The sequence below is a fragment of the Sceloporus occidentalis genome, unplaced genomic scaffold, assembly GCF_023333645.1.
Source record: "Sceloporus occidentalis isolate IW3139 unplaced genomic scaffold, rSceOcc1.0.p SCAF_2, whole genome shotgun sequence".
Classification (NCBI taxonomy): Eukaryota; Metazoa; Chordata; class Lepidosauria; order Squamata; family Phrynosomatidae; genus Sceloporus; species Sceloporus occidentalis.
In genome coordinates this window covers 210,070,069-210,092,164 of record NW_028316982.1, presented here as the reverse complement: position 1 = coordinate 210,092,164, position 22,096 = coordinate 210,070,069, and the positions used below count along the sequence as shown (strand labels likewise).

The 22,096-nt window shown below is 39.4% G+C and overlaps 1 protein-coding gene and 1 pseudogene across 2 annotated transcripts in view; one reads left to right on the top strand and one right to left on the bottom strand.

Moving 5' to 3' along the window:
- The first annotated feature begins 11,599 nt into the window (after positions 1-11,599).
- Positions 11,600-22,096, top strand: part of NCAM2 (neural cell adhesion molecule 2) — a 298,722-nt gene continuing 288,225 nt past the window's right edge. For both annotated transcript variants that reach the window (XM_089512162.1, XM_089512164.1), the window contains exon 1: positions 11,600-11,879. In XM_089512162.1, coding sequence (XP_089368288.1) covers positions 11,828-11,879 — 52 coding nt within the window. In that variant the 5' untranslated portion in view covers positions 11,600-11,827. The remainder of the gene's footprint in view (positions 11,880-22,096) is intronic.
- The window catches only part of LOC149319660 (proteasomal ubiquitin receptor ADRM1-like), a 94,061-nt pseudogene continuing 93,138 nt past the window's right edge, over positions 21,174-22,096 (bottom strand).

Here is a 22,096-nt window from a genome sequence, read left to right as displayed (position 1 = left end):
TGGGGAACTCCAACAGATAAGGGAACAGGAGAAGAAGTCTGACCCCCTGCAACTACTGCAAAAGATCTGTCAGACAAGTAAGATCTAAACCAGTCAAGAACAGAGTCTGAGAACCCAAGGTCAGAGAGTATGTCAATTAGGAGAAAGTGATCAACAGTGTCAAAGGCTGCAGACAAATCAAGAAGGATGAGAACAGAGTAAAGGCCATTAGCCTTGGCCTGTAAAAGATCATTCGAAATCTTAGTGAGAGCTGTCTCTGTAGAATGCCTTGGGCGGAAACCAGACTGAAAGGGATCGAGGATGGAGTTGGCTTCAAGAAACTCAAAACAGACAAAAAATACCAAGCACATATAGAGAGTAATATTTTGGAAAGAAATACAAAGAGAACCTATTACAGTGCTGCTTTCATTACACATTTTACATTACAACTAGTTGTCTTTTTAAAAAGGAGATAAATAAATGATCTCTAGTACTGGAATATAACCAACATTCCAGTAGTAGTGGCCAGATCTTCCACTTCAGGAGTACCACAAATCCAAATCTGTTTGATACTGGGATGCCCTGGATTCTTCCTTGTTGCATCATTGTATCCATTTGCTTGAATCATAGTTGAATAAAGGACATACATTGTTCACGTTTCATAGGGAAAGAAAAATATCTTTCTTCCTGTTTTGTTTCCTGCAAAAATGAAAGTTAGAACTAGGGATATATTTGTTACTAATTATGGAATGTTTGCAAAGGCCTACAATTAATGACAACAAATATTTTTTGATTGAATGAAAAGATGATGTGATGATCATAGCTAAAGGTAAAGGAAAAGTTTCCCCTTTGACAAAGTTGTCAAGTCATGTCCAACTGTAGGGAGTGGTGCTCATCTCCATTGCTAAAATGAAGAACCAGCATTGTCAAAGACTACTCTGTAATATTGTGGCCAGCATGACTCCACAGAACTCTGTTACCTTCCCACTGAAATGATACCTATTTATCTATTTGCACTTTTACATACAGTGTGCCCACGTTATACATGGCTTTGAGCATAGGCACTCAAGCCACGGGGAAAACGCAGGGTGCAAGGGGCGGTGCATTCCATTGAAATGAATGGGGCGCATGACCATGGCACGTGTACGCTGCCACACCGCCATGCACACGAGCCCCATTCACTTGAATGGGGCTCGAGCATAGGCAGAATTTGCCTTACGCGGGGGGGGGGGTCTGGAACGGATCCCCCGCTTAAGGCAAGGTTCCACTGTACTTTCAAACTGCAAGGTTAGCAGAACCTGGTGCTAGTGATGGGAGCTCACTCTGTCATGTGGCACTTGGCTTCGAACTGCAGACTCTCAAAAGATTCTTAGTCACATAGATGCCCCCTTAAGAGGTCATAACACTTGGATCACTTGTTCTTTCTTTAAAAATATATGTTCAGCATCTATTTTCTTACAAATTTGATGTCAGTCTGTCCAAAGGATGTGTGACAAATCTCTTTTCCGTGCAAAGATCAATACATCAACAACAGTTTATTTGTATAAGGCACAACATCCATTACAAAATATTACAAAGAACAACCATATATTTCACAGGTCAACACCTTGTTAACTTATAAATGAAGATAGGAGCAATGCTCAATAATTTTGCCTCAATCTGCACTTCTTTGAACATTGATAGGATAGACACTCAGGTCTTCACATTGATGATCTAGACCTGATAGGTATGTATATCCCTAAGTCATACTGGCAATTAGAAAGGGCATGCATATCAACCATTTACGCAAGGGAGAAAGAAAAATAAATAAATAAATAAATAAATAAATAAATAAATAACATTTCAGCAGCTTCCCCATAGAACAGTCTCAATCGTGAATAGGTCATATTGCAAATCGTTTATTTTAAAGAGTGAGATCAGCAGTCAGGGATGTGTTCTCTTTTTCTGAACAGTCTTTGGAGGTCTAAAAAGATTAGTTGGAGTATCCATATATAGAGTCTAATGCATAATGTATATCCCAGTTATATGTATGTATACATATAGGTATATATTATATCAACAAAATTATAGTACTTATGTATACTACTTTGATCTCATTCATCACTATGCAATCCACTTTCTCAGAATAACACCTAATATAGTGTCTTTAAAATCTGCAGCATATGATGTTGTTCTTTAATCTAATTTATCTCAATAGAACTCTGCAACTTTTAGCTTTCCATGGATTATGCCTGCTTTGCAAACATCTAATGAGTGTATATTTTATCTAACATTTCTAGAATTTAAAAAATAAAGTAGACTTTGGCACACAAGTATAGAAATAAATTGTATAGGGTGATCCACTACAAATCTCACTAAAGGTCTCACAATGATTGTAAAACAAGATGATATCACAGGAATGGTGAAGCCAATCCTGGTGTGCTTACACCATGATATGTTTACAAATCAAAACACACTTGCACACAGAGTTGATGACATATGTGGTGCCAAGTTTAATTTCTATCAATGTTATCAAATAAAGCGAGGAAAAAGCTTTCTTTTCATCCAAAACTGTTGACCAGAGATTGAATAGGAGTAGGAGGTGGGTGAATGTTGAGGCATGGAAGACATATGAGTTTCATTTTATTTGCTATGGAACTGTGATGTCCAAGTTCTCTTATGCAGCAATGGCAACTGATAACTGAAACAAAAGAACAAGAACCTACCAGTTGGAAGATGGAATGGAACATGAATAGGTGAATGTAGAAGAGACACTGGAATAATTTGGTTTGCTCAGGTTAATTTGGATGGAAAGATAGGCAGCAGCTGAGATGTGCCTTTCCAAGTCTGACTTGGTCAATTCTGACCACAGGCACCAAGCATAAGGAGACAAACATACATTTGATAAACAACAGGAGACACCAAGCAAGGCATATCCATTTGCCAACATGATGCCAGCAGGTATGTTGGAAACTCAAGAATGGGATGTTCGTGCCCATTGTATATGATTTCTGTTAGCACCACTGTTGGCATAATATTTACAATTACATTCGTGTCTACAATATACAGGGCATTCCTAGAAAAAGTTATTATTTGGGAGAAAATCAGCCACAAGCATATGTTGGTTTAAGCACAGATGCATACAATTCACATGTATAAATTTGGGCTAGGAGTATTTTATGCAAAATAAAGTGGGCAGAGAAGGCGAGTAAAACCTGGTTCTTATCCCACTTTATATCCTGACATTCCATACCTTTAAGCTCTTGTTCCTTGTCTGGATTATATCTAAATTGGGATTTGAATTTCTCAACCACAGAATACTTTTTATGTACAAATAAGGAAACATAGTTGATGTACATGTGTCTAGTAAACATTCTTTACATACATCATTGTGCGATTTCATTATACCCATGATAGCCATTTTATTTTCTGATTTAATCATCACTTACCATGCAAAATTTGTGTGGGTCTGCAATATGTAGAACCCACAAAGCCAAATAACATGGGCCACAAGTATGTTTGCCATCAATCAGAAACTGAGTACATTTTTGGCTGCATTTCTGACACTTCAAAAGTAGATAAGCCAGTCTATATAGAGAATAACTGGATGTATCTTGGTGGGTTACACAGAGATGTAACTCCTCATTGTACTGTCTTGCCTGTATTGACATCAATGATGCCTATCAAAATTATTTTGTATTGCTGCTCTTCTGAGCCCTGGGTTCTATTTTCCTGCCTAGAATCACCTGTTGGTTCCTATTTTAATTATGTACAGGTTGAGTCTCCCTTATCTGAAATGCTTAGGATTTTTTTTTAATACTTGTATTTGCATATATGTACATAATGAGATATCTTGGAGATGAAACCCAAGTCTACACACAACATTCATTTATGTTTCATATACATCTTATACACATAGCCTGAAGGTGATTGTATACAATATTTTAAAATAATTTTGTGTCCGAAACAAAGTTTGTGTACATTGAACCACCAGAAAGCAAAAGTGTCACTATCTCAGCCACACATGGAAAAAATAATGATTTTTGGAATATTTCAGATTTTAGAATTCTGGATAAAGGAAATGTAACTTGTATGAAGTTCTTCTGATTAGATATTGCCTTGAGGATTTGCAATATATACTGTGGATGCATAGTACAGTTGTCCCTCCATATTCGCTAGGGTTGGGGCACAAAACCCCCGTGAATATGGGAAAACCGCAAATAACAAAAACACTGTTTTTACTTGAGAGGACACCTCTCTAGGAATCTCTAGGTCCTCCAGTGCAACTCTGTGGTCAATGTCCAACATACATTGACCAAAGAATGGCACTGGAGTAGCTACAAATGGTCTTTCAGTGCAACTTTTAGTTAAAGTTGACCACAGAGTCGCACTGGAGGACCTAGACAGTCCTAGAGAGAGCATATTAATGAAATCCGTGAATAATCAAATCCACAAATATCAAAGCCGCAAATATGGAGGGATGACTGTATTTACATTGTATTGCATTCAGATTGCTTTTGTTTCAGTACAGCCTAGAAACAAGATGACAGCTAAACAAGACAGAATATAAATAGTAACAACAATGGCAACAGAAATTGTTGTTGTCATTTGGTAGCTACTCAGCTTTGATTTATGGTTATCTTCTGAATGAAACACTTCCAAGATCCCTGATCATCAACTGGCCTGCTCTGGTTTTGCAAGGTCTAAGGCTTTCTTTATTGAGTCAATCCGTTTGCAGTGTGGTCTTCCTCTTTTTCTTTTGCCATCCACTTTATTGAGAACTATTGTCTTTTCTAATGAACCATGTCATCTCATAATGTATCCAATGCCTGACCTGTATTGGACAAAATCCCATAGATTCTTCTGCTATGCCAGGGGTGGCAAAATGGGACCATACAGGAAACAAGGCTTTGTATCAGCCAGTCCTCCTATGCACCATTTTTGTAGCAGAGGAGAAGGAATTGACTTTCCTTAAAGCTATGATGAGTAGTGATTTCCTTTTTAAATAGGCGGCAGGTTCTCATTGCAATTTCAAATATTATATTTAAGTTTAATACCAGGGTTTTTTTTCAAAGCCAGAAGTGAACATCTGAGTTTTTGTTTAGTGTTCAAGGCATTTTGGACAATCCCCCCATTGGGTCCAAGGGCAAAAAAACTGGTCCCTAGGCCCACTGCAACATCACATCTTTGTCTTATAGCAATAATAGGATAATATTCTTGTTGCAGCAAAACATTTTTGTATCTGATACAACAAATATAGAACAGTAAATGAATAAAGATATTTTATGTGTAGCTCTTTGTTCTTTAGCAATCCAAAAATTTAGCAACCGTGTCTTTTAGATTGTAAGCCTCAGGGCAGGGAACTGTCTTATTAAAAATAATAATTGTAAGCTGCTCTGAGAGCCATTAGGACTGAAGGGCGGGGTATAAATAACACAAATAAATAAATAATAAATGAATGAAAATGAAAATGATCTCAGCAAATAAATCTCTCCTAGATAACTAAAAATAGGTGTGTGTGTGTGTTGAACATATTTCAGTATGGTAAAAAAGAGTTAATTATATATGAACATTATATTCAAAGTTTAAAGTAAATGAGAGTGATTCAGACCTTTCAGAAGTCTACTAAGAGAGAAGCTGTGCCCAAATTTCATATTGTGCTACATCACTGTAAGGCAGTTGCTCAGTGTTGGCTAATCCATGTTGGTGCTTACTCAATTGTATGTTTAATTGTTTGTAGAAAGCATCCCATTTGGAATGATTACTCACTTTGGCTCATCAACATTCATTCAAAATGTTTGAAGATGACAGCTTCATTGTTTTTGCTTATTGTACAAAAACAAGTCCATGTTTGATCCCATTTTTGTGATGTTAAAAAGCTTTATTCTTTTTATCTAGGATTTCTAAGGACAGTACTGCCCCTGCAAGTTATTTCAATTTCTTTGAATCATCACAAGTACTAAAAAGCCCCACAGATATCAAATTGTGGAGAATATTTTACAAAAGTTTAAAACTGTTAGCCTGAGATTATAGGAACAAAGGAAGTTTCCTTATACTGAATCATACCTTTAGTCCATGAAGCTCAGTATTATCTATGCTATAGCTTTCTAAAATTTGCCAAGGGTTTAACCTAGGCATGTCAGAATACAAAAACTGGTATTTTACCACTGACCCACATCAATTCCAACTGAAGGTATCTGGTTCATGAGTTTCCTTCTCTTTCCTTCTCAGTGATGGTTTGTGGCTCCCATCCAGTAAAGCTGTTCTGTTATTTATTAACCCAAACTTTAAAAATGTTTCAGCACCTTAAACAAGATTTATAGTCAGGTTTCAAATTTTTGGATAATAGTGACATGCAAATATTTGTAAATGCTATAAAATATGTAAATTAGTTCCCTCTGCCCTGTCAGAATCTATCCCAGATGGTTTCTGTTAGCTGAAATGAGATATTTGTGCCATTACTGCAAAATATATATCACTGCTTTGAATCCCCTGACAGTGTTTCGAAATTTTCAAACTCCACATCATTGCTCTAACTGAAGACAGACAGAATGAGACTAATGCAAACCAATCACAACTTAGCATGTCTCCTTCTGAAATCAAAGCAAAGCAGACTATTGACTTTATCGGACTTTCAGTCAAGGCTTTCAGTCCTAATTTGGAGAAACACTTTATCATATCCTTGAGTTTATCCCTATTTTTGAAATCATTTAACCAATTAGAGGAGCAACACAAATCATTTCTCCTACACAAACCCATCCAGTTGACTGGCAGATAATAAAGGAACACAACTCCATGTATATATTTTATCTTTCATCCTGAACAGAGATTTGAACACTTCTTGTCCTTTTTTTCATAAATCATGAGCTTGAAATAGTTCATTATACTACGATTCCAATGGCTTTACTGCCTGGGGAATTCTTGGAGTTGTGGTCCTCGCCCTCCTCCCACTCAAAAAAGATTCCCAAGCTCTTTGTATATTGGCTGTTCATTCCTAACAACATACTAGTCTTCCCCAGAGTAGGAACTAAGTCGTTCTGATGCAGCCAGCTAGAGATATCACCCAGGTACATCCTTTAGAGGAGCACCAATAACCAAACAAGAAACAGTATCATTCGTATAGTTTGTTACTGTAAAGCCACCCATAGGCCATGGTGGGTGGGAAAAGCCATCTTTTTGCTGGCCCAAAAATGAGTGGTTCTTTGCGGCTCCCTTTTCAGCTTCAAGGTGGATTGGGGCTGCCATGTGTGGTTGCTGTGGCCCCAATCTACCTTCAGAAGGGGTGGCTTGAAGTTGTCCCTTCAGGGTGGTCTGTTTTACCTCTTAGTTCTCCTTAGAGAACTCTTTTAACAGGTCAACCCTACATTTGGATACAACTCACTGATTAAAAATCTTTGGTCATATCTGAATGGAGAAAAAGGAGAATAAAATAATTATTCTTTACCCTTACTGCAGAAAACTAAGTATTTTAAGGTGCTGTGTTTTGTGCGTTTTACAGGTTCCTTTTTATTTTTATTTTTTTTATGTTTTGGGGATGGGATGGAAAAGAAAGAACCTTTGCAAAATTGCATTGATTACACATCACAACGACAGTCTGTATTCACTGAGGTTTTTCCACCCCTCCTTGGTGCTAATAAAGAAGCTGAAACCAGCAATTTCCTAGACAGGTAAATGAATAGGTACAAGAATTTGTGACATTTTCAAAACATAAGGAAAGTTCCCAAATATCCTCTTTCCTAATGTTACTTAAGTATTTTATCACATGTAAAGACTGGCAAAGAAAAAGGATAAACATGGTATTCTGTGTATCCATGTGTTATCACACATACAGATACATACACATAAAAGTACACAGAATAGATATATTGAAAGCCTCACTATTACAGTATGTCCAAATAATGCATCATTTCTTTTTCAAGTGTGTTATTCTCCAGTTCTGACATAATCTGGCTCCAATCCAGCAGTTTAAAAATATGAGCTCATTGGTGATTGTTATTTGTCCTGAGCACAGGTGACAGCCAGCAACTTGAATACCAAAGTCCTGTTCAAGCATGCAGGGGACACAAGCTTTCGAAGCATATTTCCAACTGTGCTGACTTAGAAACACAAACTGAAAACTGTGGATATAAAACAGAAATTACTCTGTGACAAAGCCAAAGAATAATAGATGTTGGTGGAGCTGTTCAAAACACAGAGCCACTTAACAGCAGTAAATGTGAAATGCTGGTCACTTTTGGATCATTGAGATATTTGCTGCTGTCCATGGATTCAGAGAAGCATGCCAATGTAGTGGTGTAAAGATCAATAAAAGGAGAGGCAGAAGACCATGAGCAGAATGTAAAGTAACAAAAACAGAGATGAGCAATCTTGTACCAGGACAGAATATTGGGCCAGCTTGCTAAATACTGTGAATGGCAGCAGCTTTCTAGGGTCTCGGACATAATTCTTCCATAATGGCAGCTACCTGAACCTTTTAACTAAAAATGTCACGGATTAAATCTAAGACATTCATCATGCAGACCATATATAAAAGGAATGGGGAATCTCAGACGCTGAGGTTAAAGGCAGCCATCCTAGAACTGTAATCTAGTTTTCTGAGGTTCTCCAGAAGACCTGGCCTCTCTCACCATTATAACATTATTGATGGCTTCTTGACTTTCTGTGTATATCTGCCATTAAGGTATGATCCTTCCCCTAGTAATTAACACAATTATATGCTGACAGTTCCTGCAACAACTGCTATGAAAGAACTGTCAGCAAAATATTTTACAGATATAAACAATATCTGTCAAGAAAAGGTGGTTGCACTTTGGGATTATTAGCACTGTGTTATTAAGATCTCGTTGGGAGTATTAAACCAACAGCTAAGATAAGGACACACAAAGAGGTTTTCCAGATCAGGTCAAACATGTTCCCCATTGGGGCCAAAAAGTCTTGACCCTCAAATCCAATATATAATTACTCTCTTTATAATTCAGTTCTAACATAGTTCCCTTGTTGTTCCATAGTTCATTAGGAGGTAATTGTTCTGCCTCCTATCCATATGATATAATGACAAATCCACCTTTTCTTCATTCTGCATAATACCAGAGATACCAAACTGGATATGGACAATAGAGTAATGCATAGCTGAAACGTTAATACACTTCTTTGCATCACTTTTAAATGAATGTCTTTGTTCTGACACCATACAAATAGTATGCTAATTAACCTGGATATGGATCCACACTCCATCTTCACTTTCCTGTTCCATCCTAGCAAACTTGAGACTACAATTTTAAAACACAGAAATTTGGACCTGCTATTGAAAACTCTTTGAAAAGTCACTTACGTGAAGAAACAATGGAACTTGCCTGCACAACATTCCTTCTGATCCTTCACTTAGTTCATTCCAGACAGGAGTGGTGGGTTCTGTTATAACATAAGTACAGAGCTTGGAACAGATTGTCTAGGCTGCCTTACAGTTTCTGGAAATTATAGTCCAAAACAACAAACTTTCCAAGTTCTTGTTAAATGTTATGAACTCAGACTTGAATAACAGAAGGGCAAAACAGTGGCATTGGAGTGGCTAAAAAAATGGCAAATGACTGCCCCTGCCTCCCCCTCCTGGCCCCAGCGACCTATCCCATCATCCCCTGACTGCCCCTGCCTCCCGATCCTGGCCCCAGTGACCCATCCCATCATCCTCTGACTGCCCCTGCCTCCCGATCCTGGCCCCAGCAACCTATCCCATCATCCTCTGTCTGCCCCTGCCTCTCGATCCTGGCCCCAGCGACCTATCCCATCATCCTCTGACTGCTCCTGCTTCCCGATCCTGGCCCCAGCGACCTATCCCATCAACTTCTGCCTTCCCCTGCCTCCGGATCCTGGCCCCAGTGACCTATTCCATAATCCTCTGACTGCCCCTGACTCCTGATCCTGGGCCCAGCGACCTATCCCATCTTCCCCTGACTGGTTCTTCACCCCAATGAAGGATGACAGCTAAGGAGGGGGCAAGGAAGGAGGACAGCGTCCAGAGCCCCACTGAGCATGTGCAAAGGTCCCAATTCAAATTGTTGACCCCTCTGACTCTGGTGTGGTAATACAATGTGCACTCACTCCCCTTTGCTTGAATCCGCATCACGTGATTGCTTGGAATAGTCAGTTGACTTCACTTCCCCCTCAATTCGGAAGGGCAACAGCAAGGCAACCAGGTGTGGTAAAACATCACGTTTTAACCTTAATTTGCATTGCTAGACAGGAGTGACTCCAGATCTGGTGTGGAAAAACATCACGCTTTGCATTGCAAGAACAGGAGTGACTGCGGATCTGAGCTGCAAACCCCCGACATGTGATAAGGTCCAGAGTCTACTCCTTCAGATGCACAGATCTAGAGCAGCAAGCTGGGTACCCGGAAGCCTCATGCTGACATAAATTAGTCTTCAAAGTGCTTCACTGGAGCTGCTGGTTGTCTCACCCTTCCTTCCTTCTTTCCAGTCCTCTGCATCATGATTCTGATTAGAATTGCCTTCCAGCTCTGACATTCTCTTTGGGCCCATTATCTCCAGCTCACTCCTGTCTATATAGATTGGCCTCAGGTGGCATTCCAGATGCCTATTTCTTTACACACACACACGTTTTCTTTCCTCCCTTCCCTCTCATTTCCTCTGCCCCCCTCAGAAATCCATAACACAGCCAGCCACCCCTCCCAGAGCTGCTGGCATATCAGACCTTGTCCCTGCCAAGGACCCTACCCATGCTCCCCTCCTGCATCCTTGGCACCCCACTTTGAAAGGCACAGAGTCAGAGAAGAGACCCCAAGGGCCATCCAGCCCAACTCCATTCTGCCAAGAAGGAAGGCACAGGCAAAGCCAAAGGCGGGCACACACATGATGCCTTTGCCATGCCTCTCCCTCTTCCCCAGAGCTTCTCTCCATCCTTTCCCGCTGCATATGCAATGAAGCCCACGAGTCTGTGGAGACGTCGAATTCCCTCACGTTCAGCTCCTCTCCAAACTCCTTTTCTTCTCTCTTCTCTCCCCCCCCCCAGGACTTGTCTCTTCTCTTTCTTGACACCCCCCCCGCAAAATTATTTCCAGCGCTCCCCTCACATCCAGCAAAACGTCTCCATTCCCTCATGCCTCCCCTCCCCTCCCCCCTCAGAGTCCAACCTTAAAACCCCCAGAGCCAGAGCCAGAGCCAGAGCCAGAGCCAGGCTGGGGGGGGGGTGTGCCTTAAAAGCTGGACTGTGGCACTGGGTTTGAATCCCAGCTGTGACCCTTCCCCCCTTGGGCAAGCCACACTCTCTCAGCCTCGGGGTGAAAGCAATGGCAAAAGGCCTCCTCTGAACATGATAGGCTTGCCTTGGGGTGGGGGTGGGGGGTCACCATAAGTCAGCACTGGCTTGAGGGCACACAGCAAAGGCAGGGCATGGTCTTCTCACCCTTTCTCAGCGTCTAAGAGAAGGGGGGGAAGGCGGATGAATCTCCCACCCCTTTCCCTCTGCCTTTCCCTCTTGCCCCTCGTTGAGCTGGACCAGAACCGAGCCTGGGCTCTGGCGGAGGGATACTCTCTCTCTGTGTGTCGCGGCTCCTCCTCCTCCTCCTCCTCCTGCTGCTGCTGCTCCTCTTTCCCTGCTCTGGCTGCCTCCTCCTTGAAAAAGGCGAGCGCAGAGAGGCGCCGGCAGTCACTTGGCGAGAGGCGCTGGGACTTCTCTCTTCCTCCTCTCTCCTCGCTCAGTGGAAGAAGGGAGGGAAGGCGACCTGAGAAGGAAGCAAGGCAGGGGCTCAGGCTCAAGGCACCATTACCAGCACCAGCAGCCCGGGCTGCCCTTCCCTGGCTCCAGCCCCTCGCAAACTTGGGAACTGTCCACTGGAGAAACCTCCTGAAAAATGAAGCTGCTGGCTGTCTACCTGCTGGGATTCTTCCTCAGCGGAGGGCAAGGTAAGAAGGGAGGGAGGAAGGCGGCTTCTCCTTCTCTCTCTCTCTCTCTCTCTCCCCATCCCTTTCCCCCCATTTATCCTCCAGTTCTTCCTCTGGCTAGATAGCTTCTACAGCAAATAAAAGGAAACCCTCATATATGTGTGTGTGTTTATCCGTATCCACCCACAACCCACAGGAAAAAAATTAACACTCGACTTCGCATTCTGACCTGTGCCTTTGGTCTCCCTCAGAAGGAAAGGGATATCCTCAGAAGGAATATTGCTGCTTTTCTTTACTTTGGAAAGAAAAGATACCAGGGTAGGAAGAGGGCGAAGAAAGGAGAGATTTTAATAGAGCTTTTCTTGGGAGCTTGGTTTCCCCCCCTCCTTCCCTCCCTCCCTGCCTTCTTCTTTGCATCCACATTTGTCCTCCTCTCTTTACTTCTTCTTCTTCTTCTTTTTTAATGCAGTAAAAGGATTGGGGCTGAAGGCAAAGCGCTTCTGAACACAGTGATGAAGCTTGGTTTTTAATAATAACAATAATAATAATAATAATAATAATAATGTGTCAGGACAATCATGTCAATTCTGCATCTCTTCTGTCAGATTGCTTTGGTTCTCTGATTCTGTGAGGGAGGCTTTTTAAAAATGCTTCTGAATTGGCCATCAGCAGCTATTTAGGGGCTGTGTTGGTTGTGACACCTCTGTGCCTCTGAAGGTATGCATACAGCTGTTTTGATGCAATGGAGTGTATAGCTCATCTACACAGCCTTTAGGAAGGAATGGCAGCTGCACAAGAGACCGCCAAAGGCATGGCCTCCACCTGTGGTCTGGCTTGTGTGGTGGGCTGAAATGGGAGATTTGAGGCACCCTTCCCTCCAAACAGAAATCCAACTGTGCCTTGTTCATGTGCTTGCTTACTCCTAGGTTACTTCAGGCTTCCGCTCCTTTTGACTGAGGACAGGGAGCGTTGAACTGTGCGACTGTGGCACACTGACAGACCCTCTTTGTGCAAATTAATTGCAGTGTTTCAAACTGTTCAGACAAGTTTTTGGCACGACTTAAAGACAAGGCTAAATTGCTAAAGAATTCTCACTGTCTACTCCTGGTGGATGGATGGACGTCTGTCACTGCAATTTTAGGCTGGGATTTAGATATTTTAGGAAGAGGCGTAAAGGAAAAGGAAGTAATGGAAATCCATCATATTTTATATGTATAAAATAATATTTTAATAGGATACAGACACCTAAAACCTCAATTGGTGTTGCTTCTTGGCTTGATCAAACCATAAAGGCTGTTCTTTTCACTGAGTTATTCTGTCCAGCAGGGGGTGACAGAGTTCCACTGAAATGGCTCAGTTTGTGTAATTTCTTTCTGTGTGAAAAGGAAGCTTTTTTCTCTCCCTCCCCCCTTAACACACACACACACACACACACACACACAGAGTGAGTTTGTCTTCTGTCATTCTTCAAGCACAGCTTGACATTTGGGATGTGACTTCTTCAGTTTTCTGTTTTCCTCTCCCAGCCCCACCCAAACCAAGGAGCTGAGCCCACATAATAGCATGCAAATTAGATGCGCAGGCCATTTCTCTGCCTCTCTTCTCTTCTAGAAATTAAGATATGTAGGTTGTTCAAAAAGATAAATTAAAAAAAATACAGTCTTATTAAATGCCTATGTGCCTAAAAGCTGTTGCATACGTTCAGGTCAACAATACAAAAGGTGTTCAGAATTTTATCACACAGAATTCTTTATCATACAGAATTCTACATCATTTTCTTTGGATATAAGTTACTGGATGCTATATTTTTATGCAGAAATACAGCTGTGTGGAATTTTTTTACTCTCTCTGGGTGGGTTCTGGAAGGAATACAATCAGTAATTTGAAAGAGCTCTGAGGATTTTTCAGCAGAACAACAGACAGATATAAGCAATACTGAAGAGGACTAGCTTGGAGTATCTGCTTTGTGAGGTTGTTTGTCAGTGATGCTGTTGCCAAAGAATAAGTTTAAATAATAGGAGTGTGCAAGGTTGAAAACTGTTATTATTTTATTTTTTTGCCAGAGATTGTGTGTATTCTTAAATGGAATTGTTGCAAAGACCATATTGCTTATTCATTTGTCACACAAATTCCTCCTTTTTCTTCTAGAGAACCCAGGAAAGCTAATGTATGGGTTCCAGGTGGTCTCAGATCCTGGGCCAGACCTTCGTAGCTTTAATAATAGGACTGAATCATGTTCCGTCAGTCAAAACCACTTTGTTGGATTAGATTGCATTTGGTGGTGGTGAAATTTGGCATCAAGGACTATGGAAAGGGACTTCATATTTATTAAAATCTGAAGGTCTTTCAGGAATGCACGATAGTGACAGCATGCAAGACAGTCCATTGTATAGGTCTAGATTTAGCCAATTTATGCAGGTCTTTTTAACTGGCATGTGCATCTTCATTCAGAATAATCCCTCTCATCCATACCCACAAATACAACATCATATTTTTCTGCTATGTATTGTTTAGGAACATTGGTGGCTGCATCAAGTTCACTACAGATAGACAAGTTCATGAAGACAACGTAACTGAAAATATGGTTGACATTAGCAAGAATTGTTATAGATCTCACTTAATGGCCTCCCTTAGTTAAATAAGAAGCAAGAAGGATTGGGAGAACATTATACAGTAACACAGAATGGAGGTATCCTAGGCAAATAAAAAACAAGCTCATAAATGAGAAATAAAACTACAAGGCACCAATTTGGGAACAATTTGCAGGGAAAGGGGACATAACAATTATTTGGGAGTGCTATGAACTTCAGGAGAGAGGCTGCTCTAGACTCTCATCTGGACTCTTTCAATCCTGTCTCTACCTCTGTATTTCTCCCCCCACCCCCTGACAATATTTGAAAATGTGGGAGCATAGGGGAGGCACAAATAAAATAGGTAGTAATCACCAGGGTCATTTCCTTTCAGTATACAAACCCCCAAGGTTCAGATTTTATGTTGGCAATATAGTTGCTATGGACTTTATGAAGCATGATTGAAGCTTATTTCTTGAGAAGTGTTGTTGTTAGGCTGGTGAAAGGAGAATATATTTCTTTTTAAGCAGTCATAGTCTTTTGAGCTTCTGCAGTTAGATGCTCAAAATGACAGAAATAAAAGAAATGGACAGTATCAATGGTCTAACTGGATGAGGAGGCCCAACAGTCGCATCTGTATCACAGATGAATAAATGTCATTATATTTGAAATGTTCTTATTAAATGCAACCAAAAAGATTGCTTGAAGACACATGAGGAAGGAGGTTGGTAACATCTGAAGGCCAACATTTAATTAGAAGCTCAGAAAAAGATGACACGAAACATTTAAGCAGCTTTTACTACACATGTGTAAAAAATGCTCATAGAAGAAGTGATTTAACCAATTGTTACCAGACAGACACACACACACACACACACACACACACACACACATAAATCCTGAATTAGGGAAGATAAGGGGATTGCATTTTAAGTGTCATGATACTCTGTTTTAGGCATCTTTGGAAATTTGCATTATGTATAATTTTATAAAGATTAGAGGGGGAAATTTCCATACAGTTATGATGTACATCTGCAGTAAGTTTTAATATTCCTGCTGTGCAGAGTATAGCATAAAAACAGACATTATTTAGCTGAGTAAAATGTAGTAAATGTAGTAAAATGTAAAAATAGTAACATGTAAAATGTACAAATAGTGCAGCTCATTGGAGGGCCCTCCTCCATCTGCTCCTGAAATGCACCAGTTGACTGCAAGAAATGCAGTTACCAGTTAGCAGCATCTCTTCAAAAGAGGTTTGGACAAGCATCAATCTATAATGTTAGAATAAGGTTAGAAAAAAAACCCTTTTACCTCTTTTACTTAATTGAAGTACAAAAGAATAATCTTGTCTATAAATAACAATGCAGCTGACTTCATAGAATTTTGCACAATTACCTCCTCCATCCCTTCCATGAAAAAAGAAAGGAAAAAAAGTAGCCATTCCAGCTCTTTTTGCCTTTACGCACAACCGACTGGCAAAACACAGCTATACACTGTGAAATCTTGTCAGGCCTTCTATTTTTTCCTCATTACATTTCTCTAAAATGGCATCACAGGCAAGTATCTTTCTACACTTCTTCCTGAAAAGAGAATCAGGCTGTGTTGAAAGGTAATAATGGAAGATCGTAATGTGCCAAGTGAAGAGTACTCTTTTGGCTGGAAATAAGAACATCATGCCCTCTTAGAAACAAACACACAAACGAACTCTAAAGAAGTGTTTACCCTATGTTGAAGAAAGAGTAAATGAAGATTACAATTGGTAGCAGAAATATATTGTTGTTTTTAAATAAATAAACACACACATGCATGTGTTTTGCTACCATGTCCCATCACTCCAAAAGCCAAAAAGGACATCTCTGCAAGAATATTTTTTTAAATAGTGTTAATTGTTGCAGTGCAGTTAAGATTAACTATGGATATAGTTTCAGTGTGTACAAAGAGGTATGAAAATATTTTTATAAGGCTGAGATGTTACAATTTTAATTCTGTATAGTTTCTTCTGATGGAAACCTGTGAGGAGTTATGATAAATGTATTTGGTATGAAACTTTTCTTCTAGTGAATTTGTGTCAGTTTACAAGCAGGCCCATTTTAAAGCTACAATTTATGCTATTTAAATATCAAGTGGTTTTATCAATTTCACCCCAGATTTCTGAAGGGTTTCAAACACCGTGAGAATTGTACATGATGACATGGAAGAGGGACTTCTGTGCTGTGGAACCATAGTTGTGGAATGACTGACTGACACCAGTTTCTGCAACCAGGTTAAAACTTGGGTTTCTAACTAAAACCTTTGAGGCCTCTTGATTTCCAACCAAATCTTTGCATTACATGATTTTAAACCATTCTTTTGAATATGTTTTTAGTTTGTTTGTAATATTTTTATTGTTTTTAATTTTAAATTCATAAAACTGATGGTGCTGTAAGCCAGCCAGAGATTTTACAATATAGGATAGGATATAAATATAGTGATGATGATGGGTTAGATTGATGGTGATGATGATGATGATGATGATGGATATATTTTAACACCACACAGATTAATAAAATTCCAAAAACAGCATCACATTTTGGCAGTGTATTCAGTTGTATGCAAAGGTAGGAATTGATATGCGTGAAAGTTTTTTCTGTAATCATAAGCAGTACTAAATTTTCTTGCACATGCACTTGCATGTACAGAGTACATTTGCTACATGTGCATTGGCAAGAGTTCATGTAAGAGTTCCTTATGCCTATACAGTTGGTTCTCCATATTCATAGATTATTTATCCATGGATTCAGCCCTCCACAGTTTGAAAATATTCAAAATATAAATTACAAAAAGCAAACTTTGATTTTGCAATTTTATATAAAATACTCCATTTTACTATGCCATTGTATTTAATGGTATTTTAACATTCATTGATTTTGTTATTCACTGGGGGTCCTGGAGCCAACCCCCAATGGATACCAAGGGCCAAAAGTGTAGACGGAGAGATAGATATAGCTATCCAGTTTGCACATTCCATTTGCTGTGTCATCATGTGCCCTCAGTATTTCATGTGAGGAAACTATATTGGGAGAAATAATATTCAAGTAGCTCTGTACTGGCCCATTTCAGTGATCATATCTGAATACCTTGGTAGTCAACAAGCAGAATTGGGAACAGTGACATTTCTAGGAAAAAGTATATAAATAGGTACCACTTCGGTGGGAAGGTAAATAGCATTCTGGGTAGTCATGCCGGCTGCATGACCCACAGAGTAGTCTTTGACAATGCTAGCTCTTTGGCTTAGTAACAGAGATGAGCACCACCCTCTACAGTCAGACACAACTTGACAACCTTGTCAAAGGGGAATACCTTTACCTTACCTGACATTTCTAGTACCAGTTTGCAAAGCTACTCATCATCGTGGCCAATTGTTTTATCTTTCTTGATCAATGAACCACTGTCATCACACTAACATGCACTAACATGCATTCAAGTGATGTAGGTGTTCCAGGTAGATTTGAATGATCTGAATTTAGTCCAATTTGTCTTTCATAATAACCTATAATCATCTCACTGTTTTAGATACAAGAGCGAAATGATGACCAATGATGGCATGCTTGCTCTTCCAGATGTGTACTGTGATATCTCCTTTGTAATAGTTTTACCTATTTGTCTCTTGCAAGGCAAAACTGACCGAGTCAATTAGTTTGTAATCCTTCCTTTGTTGTTTGCTCTAATTGGTATATAGAATAATTTATCACATTCCTAATTATTTCCTCTTCTTATCAATAATGCAAGTATTTTGGGGGCAAATTAGAATCTTTGTTTAGGACTATATACACAGAATTATTATCTCTGGAACATGATGCTATAGTATATTCATATCATGTCACATAAAAATAAACATAGCTATTCCCACTGTTTAGCTTTGGGGGGAAATGCTGAAATATGTTATACTGCTCCATCTCTATTTTTCCCATGCTTCTAGTACCAGATCAAAGGAGTAAAGCCCAAGAACACATTTACTATGTTAACTGAGGTATATCAATACTTTACATTTTTATAGAAAAAACAACAACAAAAACAACTATAATTCAGAGGCCATGTTGGTATATTCATCCTTGCTAAAGCATGTGTGCTAGCACTGATATTATGACATTAGTCTTCAGTTCTAAAAAAAAGATTTTGCATCCATCATCACCTTTTTGCATTGCAGTTTATGTACAACTTTTAAAACAAACGACAAACATTAGTTTCAAAGTTATAGGCTGCATTTTCTCTGGAATTACACTAGAGGCACAACATGACTTTACTGTATGTAATTGCTGAACTTTTTTTTTTTTTTAAGATATCATGTACTTGGGAAATATGTGCAACACAGTAGCTCCTTTCTAGTTTATACAGTTACCGTACACATTTAAATGAGCATAACAAATATTTATCCTTCTTGGAGAATGTGGTAGATTGCCTATACTAGATTGCTCACACAAACTCCACCTGGGCTCTTGTTAGCCTTTTTACCTTAATCACATATTGGGTTTACTGTACCATAAATGGCTACAACTACGGATCAGCATGTGTGTTCTAGGCTGAGCTGTATGTATGCATGTGATCAGTCCCCTGAATAAATTACATTTAGACAAAGTTTAAAACTATAATAACAAATGATTTATTAAATAAAATGGCTTTTTAAAAAAAAATCAAGCATAGATACTGGCCATGTCTTTCAATGTTAAAATGTTACAATTTGTATTGTGTCTACTCTTCCCCCCTGGGACTCCACGTCCATCCATCTCCTCAACCTTCTACCAAAACAAATGTAGAACTCCAAAATGAAAGTTAAATTGCAAGAGTTCTCCACTAATTTCCCCTCTCAACCTACCTTTTTGATTTTCTGATGCTGGTGATTGGTTAACTGAGCAATGCTTCGATGTCTATCACAGCTGGCAATTCCATTTTTGAGGGGAACAGGGACCCATAGAGTGGAAATTTTAGCACTTTCATCAAGGACAATGCCAAATACTCTTTGAGGGAAACCATTTCAATTAACGTGGCATAAAAATAATAAGAGTTAGGACATTTTTGCAGTTATTTAGACTAGGATTTATACTGCAGGAAATTGTGACTAGTGAATTTCATACATGTTGCATATTTATGGTAATAGTTTGAGATCTTGATGATGTAACATAATGCTACACTTGCCATAGTGTGGGACTGAACAGGGAACATTGATTTGGTGCAGAATGGGTGGAAGTGTATCCATAATTTAACCAGACAGTCTGTGAAATCCTTTAAGGGCAATCTCAAAGACCTCTTTATTTTGGACTGATATCTGTAACATTTTTATAATTTGTGGCTGATTTTATTTTAGGATTGTATTTTGCTACCCCTAGTCACTTTTTTTTTTTTTTTTTTTTTTTTTTTTTTGCAGTATTACTAGTATATTGTTCTATTTCATTTGACAATGGCAAACCCCCTCTGATGAGGTATGCCAAGAAAACTGTATGATATGTTCACCTTCGGTTCGCCATAACTGAGAAATGACTTGAAGGCTAACAACAACAACTACCAACACTAGTTTCAGCTAGGGCTATACAGAGATTAGTGTCTGGATGCTGTAGTAGAACTGATGAGGGCCAAAAACTGAAGCTGAATACTTATAAGACAAACACTCTCTAGAGTGGTGGCTGCCAGCTGTGGAAATTAAGTAAGTAGCATGCCCTGGATGGGCTTGGAGTTTCTGAGGCCAGTTTTAATTGTTCTGGCAACTATGGCATTTCCTGGATATGGATAACCTCACACTTTACTTCAAGCCTGGTAACTTCCCAATGATACTACTACAATCCATCTAAATATGAGGTCAGGACAGGATATTAAAGGACAGTATTCTCCCATACAGACTTCCTGGGCTTTAAGGTGTTTTTAAAGATAGTCTTTGCTTGGTCCTGTTATTTCCAGGCTCTGGAAACTTCTTCCAGGAATTATGCTTATCTTTTCTCTCTATTCCTTCAAACAGCAACAAATAAGCTTTGTCAATCAAAGCGGATTGTTGATAAAGCAAGCCTTTATTATGCACATGGTATTTTTTACTGATGTGTTTTTAACTGTGTTTTAAATCTCTTTAATTGTGTTTATGTCTATTTGAGTTTATTACTGTTAGCCATCTTGAATAGGATTTTTGGCAGAAGGCAGGATATAAATTGAGTTAAATGAATTAATATACAAATTTCCCCCTTTCTCCTTCAAAATAATTTTTATAGTCTATACTTTGTAAAAATGTGTGCAGAATACAGTACAGAGTACTTTACTGAAGATGATGTGGAGCTAACAAATTAAGGTATCATGCTGTTACATACTACACAAGGGCCTCTGAAAGAGTTCTCCAAACCCGTTTGACTCAACTTCCAAGAGGTTTTAGTTAAACATCTTAGTTTGGGGGGGGGGGGGGAGGGAAAGCTGGTCAATCTTCTTTGAACAGGTACTGTAAGTCTGATATCCTTAACTTGTACCTAAATACACACAACAGGCTTGTCTCTTTTATTATAATTTGTATTGCTACCAATTTACTATTCCCATATGAGTCAAGTAACCATGTGAAATTCAGTGTCCATACAGTATATGCAAGTATATGACCTGTTTATGCAAATTAAGATGCTATTTAAAGTGGGACACTCTAGTTCATTTCAATATGCAAGGATTGCTGATAGACACCCATAGTTGATGCACATTGTACAGAAAGAATATTATAGAAGTAAAGCTATGAATGATAAGCCAGCTAAAGGGTTTCACAGTTTTTGCTATGGAAGTTCATGACCACATGAGGAGACAGAATAACAAAACTACTGCAGAGGCTGGTGTGGGAGGGCAAATATGCAATTATTTCATTTTTACACTTACTCATAATATGCTTAGTGGATATTTTCTCATCCCTAGGACAGGAGATCCCCTGAAGGAAGGTAAGCAGGTACTTTTAAATCTCAGCGTTTTCCAAAATGTGTGCTATTATTTCTTGAGTCAGCTTACTGCCCTCCTATTCCCACTGGTATGTTCATGGCTGCTAAGAAAATCTGGAGTGTGTTCAGTTGGATGGGCTGGGTAGGGCTTGTTGGTGTGTTGATTCAGTTCTCTGACCTTGGAAGAGAACTAGGAATACCTGCAGGAGGTGCAGACACTACCCATGTAGAGGAAGTACTGGATGATATTATGGCTGATGACTGGCTGGGAAACATGAAGAAGAGCTGTTAGTTGGGAGACTTCCCAGCAGACTAGCTAAAACAAGACCACCAAGTCCTTCCAAGCCTATTGAGTAAATCAGTTGCATTAGTTGATTATGTATCAAGTTTCCCAGGAAGCATTGCAATTCACCATCACCTCCAAAGGCAGAAGGTTAGTAGCTTCCACAGTCATCCAGAGCTCCAGACAGTAGATGGTTAGGATAGTCTTTCTCCTTATAGTACTGCTATTTGTATTTCTTTGTCTTGGGCTACTGTAGTGTGAAGAAGAATTGTTTGGATCCAGCCTTGAATTTTAATGTAAACACACAATCTTAAACTCATAGTCATCAGGAAAAGTAATTAAGGAGCTATATAGATGGGTGGCTAAGAGCCGCCCATCTTTGCCCCTGGTCTGTGCTGCAGCTTCTTTGAAGGGGCATGATAGGCGCACTTGCATGCCATGATATCGCCACTTCCAGCCAGT